This window comes from Cornus florida, unplaced genomic scaffold (assembly GCF_030987335.1).
Source record: "Cornus florida cultivar Cherokee Brave unplaced genomic scaffold, ASM3098733v1 CherokeeBrave_3.0.0_Hap2_Chr03, whole genome shotgun sequence".
Taxonomy (NCBI): Eukaryota; Viridiplantae; Streptophyta; class Magnoliopsida; order Cornales; family Cornaceae; genus Cornus; species Cornus florida.
The window spans coordinates 5,446,788-5,469,007 of NW_026775573.1; the positions used below are offsets into that span (position 1 = coordinate 5,446,788).

General features: G+C 32.2%; 2 protein-coding genes across 2 annotated transcripts; one reads left to right on the forward strand and one right to left on the reverse strand.

Moving 5' to 3' along the window:
* Positions 1 to 11,429: 11,429 nt before the first annotated feature.
* Positions 11,430 to 11,934, forward strand: LOC132300984 (exonuclease DPD1, chloroplastic/mitochondrial-like). Its single transcript, XM_059798284.1, has 2 exons — positions 11,430 to 11,634; positions 11,717 to 11,934. The coding sequence occupies exons 1-2, from the start codon at positions 11,430 to 11,432 to the stop codon at positions 11,932 to 11,934; spliced, it is 423 nt and encodes a 140-aa protein (XP_059654267.1).
* Positions 11,935 to 17,005: 5,071 nt separating this feature from the next.
* LOC132300985 (uncharacterized) lies at positions 17,006 to 18,373 on the reverse strand. Its single transcript, XM_059798285.1, has 3 exons — positions 17,720 to 18,373; positions 17,393 to 17,539; positions 17,006 to 17,317 (listed from the first exon to the last, which is right to left on the reverse strand). Exons 1-3 carry the CDS (start codon positions 18,371 to 18,373, stop codon positions 17,006 to 17,008), a joined length of 1,113 nt encoding a protein of 370 aa, XP_059654268.1.
* Positions 18,374 to 22,220: the final 3,847 nt, after the last annotated feature.

The window sequence follows — 22,220 nt, forward strand, 5'->3', positions numbered from 1 at the left end:
CATTGTATCAATTCCAGCTCCAACCTTGTATCTTACACTCTTCGTGTGCTAAAAAACACCATTAAAGTTTTAATTTATGCAAATAGGCATCTCTTGACACATTTAAGGGAGAGTTGGCCTAAATAGTCTTTATATACACATTTTACATAATATTTTATGGGATTAAATGCAAAAAACACCCCTACCAAAAATTAAGTAGCCTTAAGTGCATATAAATTCTTATATTATCAGAGCAAATTGCTCACTAATACTCAATTTTGACCAATTTTTTTTTTATAAAAACCCCAAAATACCTTTGATTAAAAAATATTAATTTTATTTATTCTGTCTCTGTCTGTCTTATTTCTCTCTCATCCATCTCTATCTCCCATCATTAATACACTAGCCTTCTTATTTTTCTATTTCCAGGGGTTATATATATATATATTAATTAGTACATTTATATATCAATGGATCCTGTAAAAAATACCTGGATCTTCATATATGCATGTAATTGATGATGAGACATGATTTGTATTTTGCAACATGCTTAATTGATCAGAAAAATTCCCTCCTGGCCAAATGGAATTGCTCTCCCCGGCAACATTGACAACAATTCTTCCAAGAGTCCATTTATAATGGCTCCAGACCCAATTTGCCTAATTTGCACGGTGAGAAAATGGTTTGTAATGATAAAGGTTCTACAGCGACGCTGCGTGTGTTTGTGATGAAAATGTATAACAATCAACTTAGAGAAAGAAAATATATTGTTAGGAGAAAATATATAGCGATAATTTTTTTATTTATCTTTTTGGAAAGGTGAGAGAACGATCCTTAAAAGTGGGTTAAATATACACAAAATATCCCCATACTATGAGATTATTAGCATACACCTTGGGCATTGTTCAAAGAGTAAAAAGGCAAAACAAGTATTACTTTATGTGCATATTTCTGTTTGAGGGGGTGTTTTCGCACTAAATTAAAAGAATAAGGGATTATCAATTAACACAATTTTTTTTAAATAGGGGATGAAAGTGTTACGCGAAGTATACATTAAGAGTGAAATAGATTATTATGAGGTTGTAGTGATGCATTGGCTAATCTAGTGAACACAGTCAGCAAGAAAACCCAACAAGTGAAATGAATCAATTATGAACTGCCAATGTAGATCGAGTATCAAAAGTTCTTTAAATCCACCATAAAAGCACAATTAGGATGATGTGTGGCTTATGGTAACCATTGAATAGCTCATGTGCCATAAGAATGTTTTTACTGAGTTGCCTGCCTTTGGCAAAAGTGTTTTGGGTAGGGCTAGTTAATAAAGGACGTGTGGAGCTAAGCTTCAATGCAACGAACTTAGAGATAGATATATTTATAAATTAAATTACAACATGAGATTGACCTAAAGTCATACACAATAATGAGGTTTAGTATTTTAGGAACTAGGGCTATATATGAGTTGTTGATTTCTGTTAACATCCTCCATGAGATGGAAAAAATTCCTTATAGCAGTTGTGACCTCATGACCAATGATAGGCCATTAGTGCTTGAAGAAACATGAAATATCATGGATCCATGCACTTCCATTTGCCAAGCTTGTGAAACAATGAAGAGGAAATTTGAGTTAAGAGCCTAAAAGCTAATTTTAAAACCCGAAAGGTATGTTCCTCTTATGACTAATTAAGCCCAACTTAACCACTATAGAGGAATGGTCTGAAATTCTTGGAGGAAAGAAGTGACATTGAGCTTGAGGGAATAGAGTCATCCAAACAGCATTAATGAGGACTATGTCTAGCTTTCTTGAAATATTGGCACAACTAAAGCTCTTGCTAGACCAAGAATGAAAAAACTAGTAAATCTCATGTCTTCAAAACCATTTATAGAACACCGACTATCTGTAGATATATATATATTTTTTTTGTGGGGTTGGGATAATTAAATTAGTAATTATATTTTTGTTTAGTGTCTTGGGCCAAAGTAATTGAATTCTTTTTCTAATAAGGAATATAAATAGAGAATTTGTTATGAGCTAAGTAACATGTCAAGTTGACGGAGTCTTTGAAAGGATCGGGTGAATTGACCCTCAAAAAAAAAAATTAATTAATTAATTTCTTGTATTAATGTGATGTGAAAATTGTGAATTACATTACTTTATGATTTTCATGTTCCGGGGAAACTTGGTGGACTTGGCCCTTTGCACTACTTTAGCTTTGCAAAAATAAGACGAAAAATTATGCATGCTCCTTGATAGTTTATGGAGTGCTTTCAATAGCCCGACACAATCATCGATAAAAACAAAACAACATAAAATAAAGCTTAATATTGTATAAAGCAGTGTTGACATGTTGTACTCAATTACCAAATGTTGAATGCAACATTTATGTGGAGACGGATATAAATATTGGAAATAATTACTATTTAAGAAGGATTTGTACTTTCTGTATCAACAATAGTAATCAATAAAAAAAGTAAAAAATTGATTGATTTTAAGATAGAAAGGGTTGAAAAAGTGTTAAAAATTAATTTTGACAAAACTAAAATTACTAATTTTTTTTTTGAATAGTAATGGCTCGGGTAAATGCAAATCTAAAATTAGTAAAATAAAATTAAAAAAAAAAGTAAATTGTAAGCGAGTTGGGTATTTGAGTTTGTATTGTACGTAATTGTCCAAATTATTAGGTATAATATAAGATTTTGAAAACTTCGGTTATTTCTTTCCTAAATTCTTAGTGTTAGGTTTAAAGACACAAAAATGGACAAAAAAATATTTCGAAATTTGTACTAACGTGGTTCTAATTCTAAGAATGAATTCAATGCTATTTTTTAAAAATAAGATAAAATAAATTCTGTTTTTTTAGAACATCACAGAAATTGAGAATGATTTTGTGTAAAACAAGGGATGTGGATATTATTAAAAATATAAATTTAATTCAAACCTAAGTATGTCAAATACATTGTACAAATTGTATGGAATACCTCTGCACTCTACTCATGGGTATTGTAATGCACAAGGCTACGCATTCTGAAGCTTGTAATAGTACTAATTCGATCTCCACAAGAACACAACCAATAGAAATTTTTGAGAGCAAAAATATGCAAATTCATGTGGTTGATGGATTCATGAACACAACCAATAGAATGACACTCTTTATTTATTTTTTCTAGAAAAATGAGCAAAAGGATACATCACAATTATCTCATGAGAATGGGGATACAGAAGTCTCTGTTATTTAAAATTTAAAAATTCTTCAATAATATTTTACAAGGATATATCTAATTACTTGTGTCAAGTGATAATCGTCAAAAAAAAAAAAAAAAGAAAAAAAAAAAGAGGGTCTTATATATTAAAGATTCTTAATTTAAAGTTTCAAAAATAAGTTGTGAGTGTGTCTATGATTCATAAACTTTCCTTGACTGTCTGTTACCATCAACCTAAAACATAAACAAACAAATAACTTCATTAGTGAGCAAGAATATAACTAAAAAAAGAGTTTTTTTTTTTTTTAAATTAAATATATTTTAGACAAGAATTCATACCTTACAACAAGCCAAGAGGTATTAAATGGAAAAGATAATAATAAGAGAATCCAAAGCCATTGTTAAGGCTTCCTTTCTCTCTCCCTCTATGCTGCCATCAATATCTTTATAAGATAGTGATTGGCTGCATAGAAAGAGAGAGAAAGAAAGCTTTTGGCCGGATTAATTGAGCATGAATCCATCAAAAACTGGAACATAATAACAATAGTAATGTGAGTTAGTATCTAAATATTGTCCTCTGTAAAATTTCCAGACTGTGGTTTAATATAAAACAGAAAAAGAAAAAAGAAATAAATTACAATATTGGAGGCTAACTAAAAAAATGTGAGTTAGTATCTAAATATTGTTCTCTGCAAAATTTCTGGATTAGGATTGTGTGGATTGACATAAAACAGAAAAAGAAAAAGAAATAAATGAAAATATTGGCAAGCGAACTAAAAATTAACGTTCATCATATACTAGGAAATCATCAAAGTTTAAAACAGAATTAGGAAAGCATGAAACAGGAGATCGATATAAATTGGACGCTAATATCTTTACATGCTGATATATATAAATATATGTTTGTATGAGTGTGATTATATAAACATTCATTCATGACAAAAAAAAAAAAAAAATCTGATTGATCTAAAGAATGACATCTATAACAAGAGACTAAATAGAACATAACATCTCCGGAAAAAAGAAAAAAGAAAAAAGAAAAAAGAAAAATTGATTTAACTAATATATATAAACAAGAAAATAAATTAATTTGGAACAAAACAAAGATTGAAAAGAGAAGGTTAATAAATTAAACAACGCAACTAAAATCTGTCAAACTGAGTTTGGATGATAAGAAAGAAAAGATATATATATAAAAGATTTACCATGTTTGCATGTTCTACCAGAGACTAATAGATGATGGCATGATGCTGAGATCGTTCTGTGCTGAGAGGAGAGAGGAGAGAGGAGTGAGGAGAGAGGAGAGCTAATTAAGAGCTAGGCTAAGGGGTATTTATATATATACACTTTGGGGTTGGGTACTAATTAGGGGTTAATCAATGGGAAATAATGGCTTTTAAGTCACGCAAGTCTGTTTGAAGTGATAACAATGTTATGTATTGTAATTTAATTGTCTCAAAAATGTAAGTCTAATTAGGGTTTCTATTTTAAACTACTATTTGTTAAGAAATTTCTTGTTAGGCAAGTTTTCAGGCTCAAAGGAATAATTGTAATCCTTATTTCAATAAGAAAACTAGGGCTTAATTTATATAATTTAAGGTGTTGGATATTATTGAAAAATAAGGAAGTTTGTTAAATTGTGCCTAATTTCTTTTTTGGATCGGAATTCGATTTTTCAGTTGCAGTACTTTCTTTTACAAAGGTTTTTGTTAGGTTTCAACGAGTAATTTATTTATTTACTCAAAAAAAATATATATATCTAATAATTATGTGTGTGTATATATATATTCAGTAATTAAATTACTTCTTATATTAACGTTAATAAAACAACTGATTGATTTTCAGATGGAATGAGTTTAAAAAAGTGATGGGTTGACTAACAGGCCTTAATTCAAATCATTGTTTAGGCTTTTCCTGTTTTGGGCCTTCTCTCATTGGCCCACTCTAAAATACTTATATAAATAGGTCAAGTGTAGAAAATATTACTATAATATGTTTACCATATCACACACTTTGATCATGTTCAAAAAAACACATCTAAAGTTTCAATTTATGCAAATAGGTTCTTCTTGAGCATTTAAGGTAAAGTTTGCCTAAATTGTCATTATATACACATTTTACATATTATTTAAAACGGTTAAGTGCAAAAAACACCCCTATTATTTAAAAATTGTGCAAAAAACACCCTTACTAAAAAATAAGTGCATTTTAATCCTTGTATTATCAATATTTAGAGCAAATTGCCCCTGATGGTCTCTTTTGACGAATTTTTTTATACAATACCCTTGATTAAAATATATTAATTTTATTTCTTCTCTATCTCTTCGCTATCATATTGCTCTCTCTTCCATCTCTATCGCCCATCATTAATACACCAGTCTTCTTATTTTTCAATTTGCAGGGGTTATTTATATTAGTACAGGTGTGTGTGTATATATATATATATATGTTTCAAAAATATTACTCACTTCCCTCAAGGTTAGCTCCATGGTAACATTTTTTCTTTTCCATGAAAGACAATGCCAATCAATGAACATTTTTTGTTGGTTTTGAATATGAAATGTCATATTTGCCCTTACTATAGTTGCAAAAACATCTCAACCATACTTTTGTATTAAAATTACTTGTATACCATAATAGAAAACAAAAACACCTTTGCATGTCATCTTTGTAACCCATCACTAGATTGAGTAAATTATACGGACTTTTCCTATGATTTGTTATAATTATAGAGGCTTCCTCATGGTTTGAGAATTTATTCGAACCTTTCTTAAAGATGAAAATATCATATACGGACCTCTCTTTTAGTAGTATCAACGTCGGTCAATGACAGAATGTGATGACGTCATGTGTAAAATTTATAAAAAATTTCATAATACACTTGTCTCTACTAATTAATATAAAATTTGCATCATTTTTCTATGTTGTATACATGAAGCAAAAGTCTCTGATGGCCACCATTGGCAATGACTATTAGGTTTGGGGATTTGATTCAAAGTGGGTATGTGTCCATTAGAGACGATAGTAGGGATTCAAATCCATCCAATGATTTTTATTCATCAAATTAAAGTGCAGAGGATTCAATTAATCCCACAAATTTTTTCTCACAACTGTGGCAATCAAACAAATGCCAAATCTTTGGATGCTTTGTTTTGGAATCAAACAATTGAAAAGGGTGAAGTGGTTCAATTGAAGAGGGTTAAGTGGTCAAAGGATTCAATCCCACAATTTTTTCTCTGCGTCTCGACCATGCCAAAACTCCACTGAAGACCAACCGAGAAGCTTGAGCATTGAGAACTGATCAGCATAGTCCAATAGAGATAAAGCGTTAACAACAGCGACAAACCAACACTAAGACTTCAGTCAGAGCCAAATCGGAAAAGCTTCAAGCATCTTCAAACAGTGAGCTCAACCACAAAAGTGAAGAGCTCCTTCATCGAAAGGTTTAGAGAAGATCTGGCGAAGAAAGAAGTTAAAAATATGGCACCGTTGAAAACTCCGAATGGAAACCTCCTCAATGTAGAAATTTTTAATAGGGTGGGCGAATATTTCTTTGGCTGGGCTAATACTAACATTTATTTATTTATTTATTTTTTTTGAATGAGCTAAAATTATCTATAGTAAAAAATAAAAAAATTGGTGTGGGCTCAAGCCCACCCATACATCCTTGGAACGCAACATCTCTGTTTGCGCTTGGCACAATAGCTTGATATTTTTCTTGTGTAATGTTTAACTGTTGAGCCTGTATATATATATATATATTTATTATAAGAGTACATTAGTCAATTTATTATTTAATTTGTTCAAAAGTCCTTATTTGCACAAACTAAAAAATGTAGAGGGTTTATTGAATAATAGGGTGATAATTGCACATTTTGTACATAACGAGATTTTTTTTGCACTTAACCCTATTTAAAATTACATATTTTGTGAAGAAAATAGGCACAGAACAAAATGACGTTATTTAGCACATGATGGGCGTTGATACACACTCTAAATATACTATAGGAGTGTTTTTATGTATTTAAACTTAAAAACTATTGTTCTAAATATACTATAGGAGTGTTTTTATGTATTTAAACCTAAAAACTATTGTTGTTTTGAATTCTAACACCCATTTTTTCCTATGTAAATAATTATTACATTCAGCTTAGATTGATTGTCCAAATAATTATGGAAAATAAGATTTAGTAGATTTCACTTATTTCTTTTTTTAAATTCTTAATATTATTACATTCAAGATATGGAATCCATGCTTTAAAATTGAACAAAAAATATTGCAAATTTTGAACAAAAAATTGAACAATAGCATTAAAAATGAATGACATTAAGTCATAATTGTCGTGGGATACAAAAATCTTTTTTATTCGTTCTCTTCACAACAATATACACAAATGTGATTTTCAATTGAAAATGAGCCTTTTCGGATTAAATCAAGTTACTCTGTGACTGTTTAAAAATTGTTAATCCAACAGTTCAACTTGTCCATATAATCCAATGTCATCCTTAAAATTCACCATACCAAAGTAGAAAATCACAAAGCAACAATTATAATTAACGGAAATTTTTAATTAGTACTCCACAATGTGACTGCAATCTGTAATTAGATGTTGAAATGGACAGGATGTAACTTAAACAGAAATAGAATAATCATGCCCTTGTCCCAAATAATAAACAATTAAGCAATAAACTAAATCACCGAAAACAAACTAACAAATGTTTATACCAACAAAGCAACCAGTATAATACCCGTAATTTATGTATAATTATATTTTTATGTATCTGTATCGTTATTAAATTAATGAATACTTGAGATAAGGGATTGTCTTTTAAATTTGGAGGAATCCTAAATTATCTCAACTACTATTTATCACTCTATTTATATTTTTACACGTTATATCAGTAGTAAGAGGAAACATACGATATTCTATAATAATAATAAAAAAAAAAGGAGAGCAAGAGAGATAGAGAGATCTGACGTTGTGTCTATTGTCGGAAAAAGGAACGGTGGTTGGGCGTTTGCGTAAAAAGGAAGGATTAGCATTTTCCAGGCAAATTAATCTTGCTTTATATTTTTATATATGTTTACAACTTGATTTATAAAAATGTTAGAGAATTAATCTAGAATGTTCTAGCGTATTTTAGTCGATTGTTTGATATAAATCTATGATTATTGAATATATGAACCTGATTAGTAGATTAATATGTGGTTGCTACTCACTTTTTGGTATTTAAATAAAGTATAATATGGAGTTGTAGATGTAACTCTGTTGGATCTAATTATATATACATATGGGTTCTAGTATATATTTTACCACATGCACTCTATTGGGTACTTGCATATTTTCATCATGGAAATTGATTTATAAATTCTACCTCTCTGTAACAGGTGCTATCTATATTTATCTATAGATTGAATTAAATATATATACTGGCATCAACTCAATTAACTGTGTAGTGTACCGTCTAGATGCTAATGATAATATATATATATATATATATATATATATCTTTTCTAGATAATGTTGAGAATGAATTTTGTGACCTGATTGTAGGCCTGGGATTGAGTTAGATGACATGGAACTGTATTGACTTCCGTAATTTTGGTTTGTTACCAAGTTCTGGGCATGAAAATCAAATTGGCATGTTAGTGGATTTGTGTAAGCCAAATTGCAGGACAAGTGAATGGGAGAGAGTGTGGCCTACCCCATATGAATTTTGAATTGGATTCAGACTAGATGTGTTTACTTTCTAAATCTGTTATTTTTAGGGTTCACTCTTGTGTTCGAAATTAAATGTTATTTTTAGTTGATTTTTTAAGTATTTTGCATTAAATAAATTAGGAAAAATAGTAATTATATTTCAAAAATTATAGAATATTCCAGTTTACTCTTTTTCATCATATTGAACACAACTGTGATGCAATTCTGATTTTTAGATGATGTCTAGATAGTATAACTGAAATAAAACTTGAAAAAAGTATTATTTTCAGCACTAAAATGGAGAGTACAGAAAAACTTTTAAGAGATAGATTCTGAATTTTTGCAGGGTCATATATCTAATGTTAGGGTATGTCCAGAAATTTTATACTCTCACTAGTTGGGTCTTTAGGGTTCCTTTCTTTTAAAATTAAAAGTGTATTTGAGTGTATTAATAATTAACTGATGAGTTTGGATTAGTCGAAGGGATAGTCAGGGATTGACCCTATGATGACTTTTGGGTATAGTCAGGGACCTGCCTATTTGGGAGTGCACTACCCTTTTATTATGGCCCTGGGTCTAATGAGCCCTTATTATGTGGACGTGGTCAAGGGCTATCTGGGTGAGTAGACGTACCATCCAGCCACATGTGTGTATTTGGTAGTCAGGTACTACGCAATTCACACCATTTATTTGGAGTGGAGCCAGGGGCTCATGTGATATGTGAATTTAATAACAGTAAATAATGGTTAATTAATTAGTTTATAATTAACTGGAGTTAAGTAATTTATTTTATTAATGCACTTATTGAGTTGCTCATATATATGGAAATATAAGGTAAGGTTAATTTGCTGAACGATAATTGTGTTTAGCATTTATTGCTGAGTTTGTGAGCTCACCTCATTATCACATTTCAGATACACGTTGAGTAGGAACGTGATGAGATCACATGATGACGATGGATTTTAGCTAGCTTTTCGTATTCTTTGGTTTAGTTCAATTTTTTTCATTGTTGGGATCATTGTAATAAGAATGACGATATATATATATATATTTTTTTAGATTTAGTTTAGTTTGTCCAGTTATCATGGATTATTTTCGACTAGGTCGATTACTATTATGGTTGTACCAATTTTATAAATTAGAGGGAGATTTACATCTACTACTTTATTTGATTATTTATTTATTTATTTTTTTCTATAAAGTTGGAGTTATATAAAGAAAGTCATACCAAATCTTAATACGAGATAAGAGTTAGTGTATTTAAGATTTTGGGGCGTGACAATACTTCTCTCAAATTTATGTCTAAAGCTTGAAAAATCAATCAATAGGAGAAAATCTGCATCAAAAACTGGGAAACGAGATGTAAGTCTCAGCGTCCACTAACCCGATTATTTCAGAGTTCTACCATGACATCATCATGATAACACTACGATGACATCATCACAATGACGTCATAGTCCATGCCCCACCACCGACTGTTTTTTTGTTACTCATAAATAAAATAATAAATTACACTAACTTCTTTTAAAGTTTGGACAAATTACACAGGTACAGAGTATTTAACTTTTTTAATTTTTGACCTCCCTAAAAGACTCAATTCTCCCTTTTTTTTTATTTCTCTTCTTATAAATACTAGATTATCCTACCTATTTATTATTTCTTATTTTAAAAAAACTAATCAAACGCTAAAAGGAAATCTAATAAAATGACATGAAAAATATATATATTTTGAAAAATTTAATAATATGAAATTGATATGATTTTTTTTTTTCTTTTCGTAATTTGTACTCACTTGCACACACATTTATCTATTGAGGCTTGAATCCCCTAACATCGCTGGCCACTGGCCCATTGATAAATTGGTATGAAAATTGATATTGTATTTAATGGCATTTCATGAAAATTTTATCATTTGATGTCAAAATATAAAGTTATTGAAATTTTTTAAAACAAGGGAAAAGATAATTTAATCATTTTTTGAATTTTTATTGTGTCTATGGGCATACAACTCAAGCAGCTGCAGCCACGTTATGTCTATGGGACCTATACGTGAGACCCATTTTCGATATACAAAAAGAAACAGTCTCCGCCAGAACTCATTGCTACGTAATCCCTCCTGCTTCCTTCTCGGGAGTCGGGACACTTTACTTTCACCTTAAGCAGGTCCCTTCAGCCAACTCATCATCTTGCCCATTTTGCCTCCTCACGTCTCAGAATCTCCTAAAAATATAAAATTTATTTTTTTGGAATGTAAAACAATTATATATATATATATATATATATTTCATTTTATTATTATTATTATTATTATTATGATCATCGTCGTTATGGAGATTTGACTATAAAATAGGAATGCTAAGTTCTGGATGTTACTGTTTGACTTGGTCCTTTTAGTGTGACCAGCACGATCAGAACTGACTTGTGGGAATAATTCATTTGTCATTGTTGATATGTATTCCATTGCATAGCATTGTACAATCAATAAACATAATGCTTTTGAAAAATTGAATATATTTTGTGGTAATCTTACTGTCATGAATTTTATGTAGGATGGAGGAGCTGATCCCAATCTTGCTGCAGTATGTCAGAAGCCGCCAGAAAACTAGTGGATTTGTAGTGTTGATTGCTCACAACGCTCGTACTTTTGATGTTCCCTTTTTGAATAATGAATTCTCTCGCCACTCATTTGAGGTTCCTTCAGATTGGCTGTTTCTGGACACACTTCCTCTGGCACGTGAAGCAATGAAGTTGGGAGGTCTGTCTGTCTGTCTGTCTGTCTCTCTCTCTCTCTCCCCTTGTGTATCTCAGGAGTTTGACTTGGTTGTTTTTGTCAACAGGATCGAAGGTTCCTGCAAAAACATCTTTGCAAGCCCTCCGTGAGTGTTATGAAATCCCATTAGTTGGTCCAGCTCACCGAGCCATGTCAGATGTGGACGCATTAGCATTGATTCTGCAAAGGCTGACTTTTGACCTGAAACTGCCAATCTCTGGCCTTGTTGAAAAAACCTTTAGAGCCTCAGACTCCAGTAACCCAAAGAAGAAGAAGTTGTTTTGAAAGATCTTTTAGAGCCTCAGACTCGATTAACCTAAAGAAGAAGAAGAAGAAGAAGAAGAATTATTGTGTAGTTTTGTTGTCACTTGTACATCTGGTTATAGGGATGTGTGTGCCCTAGTAGAAGAGGTACTCGTGACCACCTTGTGTTCGCTTGCATGAGACCTATTATCCGGTTGAGGCTGTCTTATGATCCAGTGAAAGTCTATAGTGTGTATACTTATGTATATTGACCTACGTATTTATTGCATGAGTTGGACTAGGATGTATCGTTTCTCGGGTCTCTGTTTGGGATATAATAGAAAGGGCTTGTTCGTGAGTTTTGACCCACCTTTGTTGTTATCTTTTCAGGTCCTCAATAGTTCCAGACATAAAGTCAGTTCGTGCAGAGCAGAGGTCAGACTTTATCACTCTTTCGGTGTCATAGACGTAGGACCTCCACTATGTTTTCGCTATCATTTATTATTTCTGAGTTAGACATTTATTTATTTCGTCTTTAGTGGGGATTTTTATTAGGGGTCCACATGGTATGGATTCCCAAGTTGTACTCTAGAGATTTATTATTATTATAATCAGAGGTTTTGTTATTTAATTATTAATTTAGTTTTCCCTCTCAGCGTTGTTTATTTATTTTATATTTTTTTTTTCTTATATTTTGTGCTTGCTTATTATTGATTGGCTGATATCCCTTGACTTTGAGCGCGGACCTGATCAACCCGTATTTCGAAATTAGGAGTATCACATCATTCAATTTGTTCAGCTGACCTGACTTGAATATAAGTAGGACTTAATATTTTAGTTAATCTATTCTCTTATATAAAATAGGTAGGACTTAATTGATAAGTTAATCCGTCCCTAGAATGCCACCATCCCATACCGGTGCATTAAACCACATAATCCAATAATTGATGTAACGATTAAGGAAATACATCAAACAATCCAAAAATAACTATGATAATATGATATCAAGTTATTACAAAATAGGAATGACTTATTATTTATTTAAGGTTTTTATATCATATGTCCTACATAAACTGAATCTTATACATATGATGATATTTTATTATACCGACACATAAGCATTCTTCATATCCAATTCATCCTACACATTTAATCTCAATTGCTAAAACATATTAAAAGATTAAATCCATTCGTTTGTTTAAAATATTCAAATAGCAAGCATCATTATGATTGAGTCCATTTAAATTTTTTTAAACCCAAACCTAGTTCCTATTCAATGTTCAGGAATCCTAGGCATGTTTCTACGTTCCATCATTCCACAGATATGAAAAATACATAATTTAAACATGTAAAAATTCACACCGGAAATCAAATCAAAATCATGCATTTATCAATTCATAACACAAGAACAGATATGAACCAAATTCATAAAACATATGTTCTAATCCAATTAAACATGCATAATTATTTAATTTTATGTGTTTAATAAATTCTGAAATTTCCTAGGCATGTACAGAAACACGAATCAAAGGGAAAGAGATAGAAGAAGAACTTGCCTTAAACTTTCGGATCGAAAGTTAAACTTCTTCTTCCTTGATCTTCTCTCTACAGGGTTTTTTTCCTTCTTCCTTCTTTCTATAATATATCACGTAAATATTTCTAACCCCCTTTTACAACCTATAACTATATATTTATATGTTAAATAAAATAACCCTAACCTTTTTCCAAATCCAAGTCAACTTAAAAAAAATAAATATTAAAATATTAAAAAGGTAAGTAAAATATATTACGTATATAATTTATGTATATCTTTATTAAATAAATAAATTATACAAATCCTATTATTTATTAATGGATTATCCAATAATACTTAAGTTACCATAATATTATAAAGTAACTTAAAACATAACACGTATCAAATCTATGTATATTTTTATTATTTAAATATAAAACATATACATCAGATTGAATATTACTATTCAAGTTACCATAAAAGTAATTAATAAATTAGTTTCCCTTATATATATATTAAAAAGGTAAGTAAAATATGTTATGTATATAATTTATGTATATCTCTATTAAATAAATAAATTATACACATTCCATTATTTATTAATGGATTATCTAATAATACTTAAGTTACCATAATATTATAAAGTAACTTAAAACATAACACGTATCAAATCTATGTATATTTTTATTATTTAAATATAAAACATATACATCAGATTAAATATTACTACCCAAGTTACCATAAAAGTAATTAATAAATTACTTTCCCTTTTATATATGTATATAATATATATCTATATATATACATGCACAACTATCTTGGGTAATAATTTATACACATCCAACCTCCTATTCAAGTAATCCGTGTGACATAATTGGTTGGCCTATGACTATTAACCATAACCATAAAAGAAAAATAAAATAAAATAATAAAAGAAAAGAAAACATTTAATTTACAATTAATCAAAACACCATTTAAGCACATAATCTAATTAAACAATTAACACTTAGACAAATACAAATAATACATAGACACATAATCAAATAATCAAGTAATGTCTAATTCAATTAAACACATAAACAATTAATCTAATAATCAATTAAATAATTAAAAATACAATTAAAATTAAATAATTAAAAATACAGTTAAAACAAATAAATAAATACCGAGACTATCATTTTAAAATTAGGGGTATTACATATACACTCTAACCAACTCAACAAGAACTATATAATCCGTGTCTATATATATATATATATCCACACTATGAACTCTCACTGGACTATGATACGGGTCTTAACCTGAGTAGAAGGTAACATGCAAAACGCACCTGAGTGGGCATGACTACCTAAGCCTAACAGGGTACACTTCAACCAGTATAGCTAGCTACGTGTCCTACTACATATACGCTCCCTAACCGTCAACTCTGAGACTCAAGCTCATGTCACGGTACTATAATAATATATTTAAAATCCGTTCACATTCATCCATAAGAAATCCAGTAAGTCGTTCAGCTTATTCAACCGCACAGACTTAAGTCGTTTAGCTTATTCAACCGCACAAACTTATACATAAGGAGGATTCTATTTTTATAAATCCGTATCCTTATTCCAAAGTAGGTAGGACTTAGCAATTTGAGCTAACCTAAACCTAGTATGTCACCGTCCCATACCGGTACATACAATCCAATCCATCCAATAGTTGATAAAATACATAATCAATGCACATAGCAACTGAACCATAATAAGCATAAATAGAAATATAGACTAACATGCTTACTCCAGTTTCTGATAGATCAAAATAATAAGACATATCAATTAATTCCATGATGAACATAAATTAAATAGATAAGCATCATGTTCATCCCATATCTCCGTTACAAATTATCTTACTTGAGCATGCAGATAATTTACTCTTCTCGTCCATAAAACCATAACAAGTCTAATAAAAACCATATTAATTATCATACTTGTCCACTGTTAATAATATCATATTAATAAAATTTCCACTCACAGAGAATCAACAAATTAAGGTTCAGTAATTTAAAATTCCTCTGCACTGAAATAAAACAATTTCCATCGAGACTTACCAATGTTCAAGCTATAAACACATACTGATTTATTAAGCATTAATCCACTCTCACAAGTGTTAACTAGACTTAGAATATCTCAAAACACCCAAGTATAGCTTCCTATAGAATCTGAAAATCCCAAAATCCGAGTTCCGTAGCCAAACAAATTGCAGAAAACGTAAAACTAGAAGCTTTTTCAAAGAAAGAACCTGCTCTCTCTTCAAAGAAAGAGCCTGTTCTCCTAGTCTTGGAGGCGGCTCCAAGACCCCTTAGAGCCGGCTCCATGTTCCCATGGAGCCTGCTCTTTCCTCCAAAGAGCCGGCTCTTTGAAATCTTGAGTCGTCTCTTCTCTGTTCTTCATCCCTTTTGCGTCCGGCGATTTTCCGACGAACTGTTCTTCATCCCTAGGGTTCCTAAGTGTCTTAATTAGATTCCAGTATGATCAAAAGCCATTTAAATTCCTTATTCAACCAACGATACTAATTAATCATGAATTATACCACATAGAATTTAAACTGGAATGTTTTTCCCATCCATGAACACACTGTTCAGATGAACACCCATACGAACCCTATTCAGTTTAATGTTGTCCCAAGGTGTTCCAAAACTGATTAAACCCCTTTATTCATTAATTAACATGAATGCAATTATATGGTATACAGGAAAACATCTAAACAACAGTATATGATTTCCAAATATCGACAGTTTTAACACAACAGAGGCATGGAAAATTTCAGTTTAAATTTAAATCCTTATATTCCCTGGAGTTGTATTAGATGTGCGAAAAACACGAGGCAAAGGGAAGGAGTTAGGATTAGAACTTGCCTTACACTGACGTTTTCCTCAATTCCTCGGCGAGATCTCTGTTTGCTTTCTTTGGTTTATCTCTGCCTCCACTGTCGTGGATAGGGTTTTTTTAAAAACCCTAGGCAAAACTCAATACTTACATTTATAGGTTTTTACAAGAAACCAAATTTTACTTCAAGCCCTAATTTGAATCCTAGCCGGCCCATAGACCAACCAAATTTACGTCGGCTTATAACTTAAACCTAAACAGAATTAAAACCCTAACGATATTTTCATACTTAATAATTAATTAAACCATTTAATAATTACTTCAATTAAAGAAAACAATAAATTCTAATTTAACGTAATACAGAAAAATAAAAACAATTTTATAATTAATACAGAAAATCACCATTAAATAACAAGTCATCAATTATTGCAAATAAACACGCCAATCAACAATTTAAACAATTTAAAATTCAATTAAAATAATAAATTAAATACCAAAACTATTCTTTTGAAATTAGGGGTATTACACAACACGAGATGGGTCTAAAATCATTCAAGGTAGTGGGATTGGGGACCTTTGGAACCACGGAAATGTAAGTAGAGTTGATCTCTCTCAGCAACTGCCCATTGGTGAAAAATTCTCTTACAGCTTTGGAGATGTCATTATCCCAACATTCTAAGCCCTCTTGAAAAAGTAAGTATTGTAGCCATCAGGACCTGGAGCTTAGAGTTCTTTAGAGAGAAGAAACACTGTTTGATGTCCTCCATAGATGGGATGCTAATGAGATTAGCAATAAAGGACTCAGGGATGGACTTGCTATAGTTTTCATGAGTGGACTGGAACCAAAGTAGGGACCAGTATTATTTCCAAGAATAGCTTGGAAGAACCTCAATGCTTCATCCTTGATGACTAGGATAGAGTCAGTGATCTCCCTACTTGCTAAAGTGAGCCTACTAATTTTCTTCCTGTTGCACTTGTTATTGAAAGTTTTCAAAAAGAATAATGTATTTTGGTCCCCATCCTTCAGCCAGTTAACCCTAGCTTTCTGTTAAAAAAGTTGTTCCTTAGCTTTAGAAAGTTCAATATACTTCTACAGAAGAATCCTTTCAGTGCATCTAACCCCTTCATTAGATGGATCATCATCCAGTCTAACTTGGCATTTTTGAAGCTCATCCTTAGCAGCCAACACTCTATTGGATAAATCACTAAACTCCTTGTTATTGAGTTGTTTCAACTTGCACTTGAGCATTTTCAGCTTCATGACCACCTGGAACATGGTAGAGCCATCAATCTATTGGGACCAAATAGTAGCAACAATCTCATTGAAATCTCTATGGTAAGCCATAAAATTGAAAAACTTAAAAAGGGAACTTCTTTTTAGGGTCCCGCTCCCTACATTTAATCACCATAGGTGAGTGATCAGACACTCCATACGGAAGGAACTCACAGCAGGAAAGAGGAAATGAGGATGACCACATATCATTACATAAAACCCCCTGTCAAGTTTCCTGGTTATGTTAGCTACTCCAGGACTTTTATTGGTCCAAGTAAACCTAATGACAGAGTACCTAAGATCAGAGAGCTCAGCACTATGGATGCACTCATTGAATTCAATGATACCACTATTCCATCTACCAGAGCCACCAAAAGTCTCCCTAAAGTGCCTCATGATATTAAAGTCACCCATAATTGACCAAGGAGATTGACACATAAGAGAAGCCAATACAACCATGTCAGACCACAATCTTCTCCTTTGCAAGGCAGTATTGTAAGCATATACCACTGAGATATAAAAATGTTTCTGATCATCAATAGAAGTCACACTACAATGAATGTGTTGTGCCCCATCAGACATTCTATGGACAGTCAGAACCTTGGGATTATACAAGATCCATATCCTACCCAAAGGAGAGTGGGGGTAATTGTGAAAAAGTTTCCATGAAGGAGCAATCTTCATATGGACGGCAGTGACATTAGCCTCTTGAATTTTTGTTTCAAGGATGGCTAAAAGATGTAATGAATGCTCATTAATGAGCTTCCTTATTTCGGTTTGTTTTTCAGGGGAATTGAGACCCCTAACGTTCCATGCTGCAAAGCTCATAAAGAAGGTGAGCATTCAGTGACCTGGTTGGGGTCAGGTTCACCCCTCTTCTTCTTTTTCTTCTTCTTCTTGATGGTGCCCTCGATGCAGATAGAATCCTCATTTGGGGTAGAACTAGAACAGCCAGAGCATGAAGTGTCATCACTGATAGGTGCGGGTCTTTGAGTGGTACCCCTTCCTACAACAATACAATCAGGATGTTGGGGAGCAGTTGCAGTAGTACTAGGCATCTCCTTAATAACAATAGGGTCCTTATTTGTGGCCTCATCAGTGTGTAAATCCCCACATTTGCCTATAACAGACTCATCCAGCTTGTTTTTCATGGCCTTGGTTGTGACTGTATCCTTCCGTTGTTCTGTGTTAGATATCCCATTAAGGCAGTTCCCCTTCACTGGAATGTGGTTCAAAACTACATCTAGGGCCTCCCTAAGCAATCCTTTTTCCTTGTTCACCGCAACCTATTCCTTATTATGATTGGTGACAGGGAGGGGAACAGCAGAGGGAGGCTGTTTTGTATATGGACAGGTCCTCTCTTGGTGACCAAAACAAAAGCAAGAAGAGCAAACAAGAGGTTTCCATTGGAAATCAGCCTCAATGCCAATGATCTCACCAGTAGGAAGCTCGATGTTGAAAGATTCTACCAAAGGCTTGGAAGCATCAACTTCGACACAGATTCAGGCATAACTAATTCTTTTTTTTGTTTCAGTGCGTTCATCAACGAATAAAGGTCAGCTAACCGCACTAACAGCATAGCTGAATCCCCTAGGGGTCCAATACTCAAAGGGAATGTTATAAAATCGGATCCAGAGATGAATGAATCTACAAGACTCTTTAGTAAGCTATAATCCCTTGTGCCATTTCTTCAGAATAAGAGGTCTACCAACAACCATACAAGGACCATTCTTAAGAACTTTGTCACAATCAATCTTAGTGCCAAACTTGAAGATGAAGAAACCTTTGTCATCAGCAAGAACATCAAGTAACCCAAAATAGCTCCACATCTTCATGGTAACAGTTTTGACAAGGGAGTAAGGCAGCTTATTTTGGATGAAATATCCCACAATGGAAGACCTCCATTCATCTTCACCATCACCGGTAATCTCCTTCGGCATGGTAACTAGGGGAGGGGAGTTGGTAGAAGGGGGTGGTGGAATGAATTCAAAATTCATCTTAGGGGCCACCTTATATCCGCCAGCTACAACGTTAGCCCAGCTCTTAGTAGGTAGAGGAGGTCTAGAGCTTGAAGAGGCATGAGCAATTATTGGGGAAACGTATCCAGAACCACAGTTGCTACTCTTGTGTAAGGTGACAGCTTGGTCAATAACCACATCAGCTGAAAACGTGGGACATGACTTGTCTTTGGTAATGGTAGGCACTCTCACAGGTGGCGCGTGAAGAGCTTATCCTCTAGAGTGGCCTTTAACATCCTTGACCTCCTTCCCTGTCCCTCTTTGGGAGCCTCTAGTCTCCACCATTTGCCTAGACGGGCTTGTCCAATGTGGCTTTGGATGGTCTGTCACCACTAGGGAGTTGACGTTCCTTCAACAGAGCTAGCTAAAGGTTAGCAATCATCTCTCATGCTTGTGCCAGTTCAACATTTGCATTCGCAAGCAATTTAGCTAGAGTATCATTGACAACCTTCTTAGCTAGAGCAGCGGCTGCTATCATAGGAAGCCTCAAGATCAGCCACATTAGTGGGTGTGATTTGGATATTTTCAAGACTGAGGTGAGACGCCAGCAAGGTATTGGATAGGTTTGGTGGTGTAGTGGTTTGTGGGAGGAGAATGTTTGGGCCAGAAAGTGGTGATGAGGGGTAGGCTGGTGGTTTCATTGATTTGGTCTTACCCATAGTTAAATCTAGTGGGCAAGGTTAGGGTGGTGGCGGTGGGTGGTGGGAGGAGATGGTGAGAGAAGGGAGAGCATTTTTTTATTATTGACTTTTAATAAAATTCATTCTTCCCAACCCGCTCATTTGCCACCCCTACAATTCACATAATATTTTTTTTTGAAAGAATAAGGTAGGTAAGCAAAGCAAAGAAGAATGAAGGTATATATATATATATATATATATATATATATATATATATATATATATATAGTACTGATCTCTTGCTCCCCATGAAGTAAGAAAATTCTTCCACACTTTTTATAGTGACCATTAGATTTAATCTAATGGTCACACATTCTAAACTTACCTATAGCTTTCCTTTTAATACAAAACCACTATTACTCTTTCTGTTTTCTAAATTTAATATTTACCAGTACAATTAATTATAACAATAAAAGGTAAATACTAAAAAAATAAAAATAGAAATCTCTTCAGCTCTCGAAATCACGTCTCACCATTAATTGGAATTTTTTTTTCTATAATTTTTTTTTTTACAAGTGTTGCAAAATTGTATCCATGACTTAGTACTAAAGTTGACATTTTCTGTTTGAATGTAAAAAATACATTAAAAATTACACTATTGACATACAAAACAACGAAACATCAACTAAAAAATAATAAAAAATTATACAATTTAAATTATTGAATACCTCCCTAAATGCATGCTATTTAAAAATTAGAAATTCAATCTATTTTTCTCTAACTCTTTGTCACAAATTCTAACTAGTTATGAACACATCCCAATTACTCATCTGTCATAATAAATCGCACAATATATATTTTTTCTAGTTTTACTATAATAACAAAAATTTATTGACGTAATGAGGAGATTCACAACAAAACATGTTATTATTCTATGAAATTTTAGATTTTCTTTGTAAATTAGTTCTTTTTCTTAATATTTTCTTTAATACTGTTATTATTATACTATCATTATTTTAATTTTTTTTAGTACTTACCTTTTATTGTTATAATTAATTGTATTGGCAAATATTAAATTTGGAAATTAGAAATAATGATAGTGGTTTTGTATTAAATCATTAGATTTAATCTAATGGTCACTGTAGAAAGTGCGGAAGAATTTTCTTGTTCTATGGGGAGCAATAGATCACTACTCTATAAATATATATATATGTGTGTGTGTGTGTATACGTACAAGTAGGGTAGAAAATAAAGAAGAAATATAAAAAGATAATTTGGTCTTAAAAGTTGAAGTTTTATAGTTTCAAAAAAAAAAGGGAGGAAAGAATCATTAATTACAACTTCTATAATTGAGTTTTTCAACCAATCAGATGTGCAACTGTGAATGCGCAGTTGATTGCGCGACTGTGTTTAACATTCCTCTTTGTTAGAAACACTACTTCAATGTTATTTTTAATATATTTTTTAGACACTATTTTTTTTAGGTGGAAATAGAATGGTCATTTTTTTTGTTTAATGGTGAAATGATGAATGACTATTCTCCAAGAATGGTGAATGGTGGGGAATGATGATTTCAATTTTGAAATTAGGCACCAAACACAAGAATTAAGTTGTGTAGTTTTTCAGGTTGGTTACACGAAACATAGTAATATGTATTAATTTATTACCCTGAATAATTTTCAGGGCATAGTAGTGTTGGCAGAAATTCGGATTGATACGTGTGTTGTGGAGCCGATACACGTACATACTCTAAGAAAGAAAAAAAATAAATAATCAATGATTGTTTATTTATGCGCAATACAAATGGAGGTTTCTACTCCCTTATTTTAGGGATAACTTGGGTTGGGTAACCCGAACCCAACCTGATTTTTTACGGGTTTGGACAATCATTTTAATAATTAAGGTTGGGTTTGGGTTGAAAAATCTCAATCCGAATTTAATTAGGGTTGGGTTTGGGTTGAAAAATCTCAATCCGAATTTAATTAGGGTTGGAGTACTAGCAACCCAAGCCAATCCGAACTCGAATTCTAATATTAT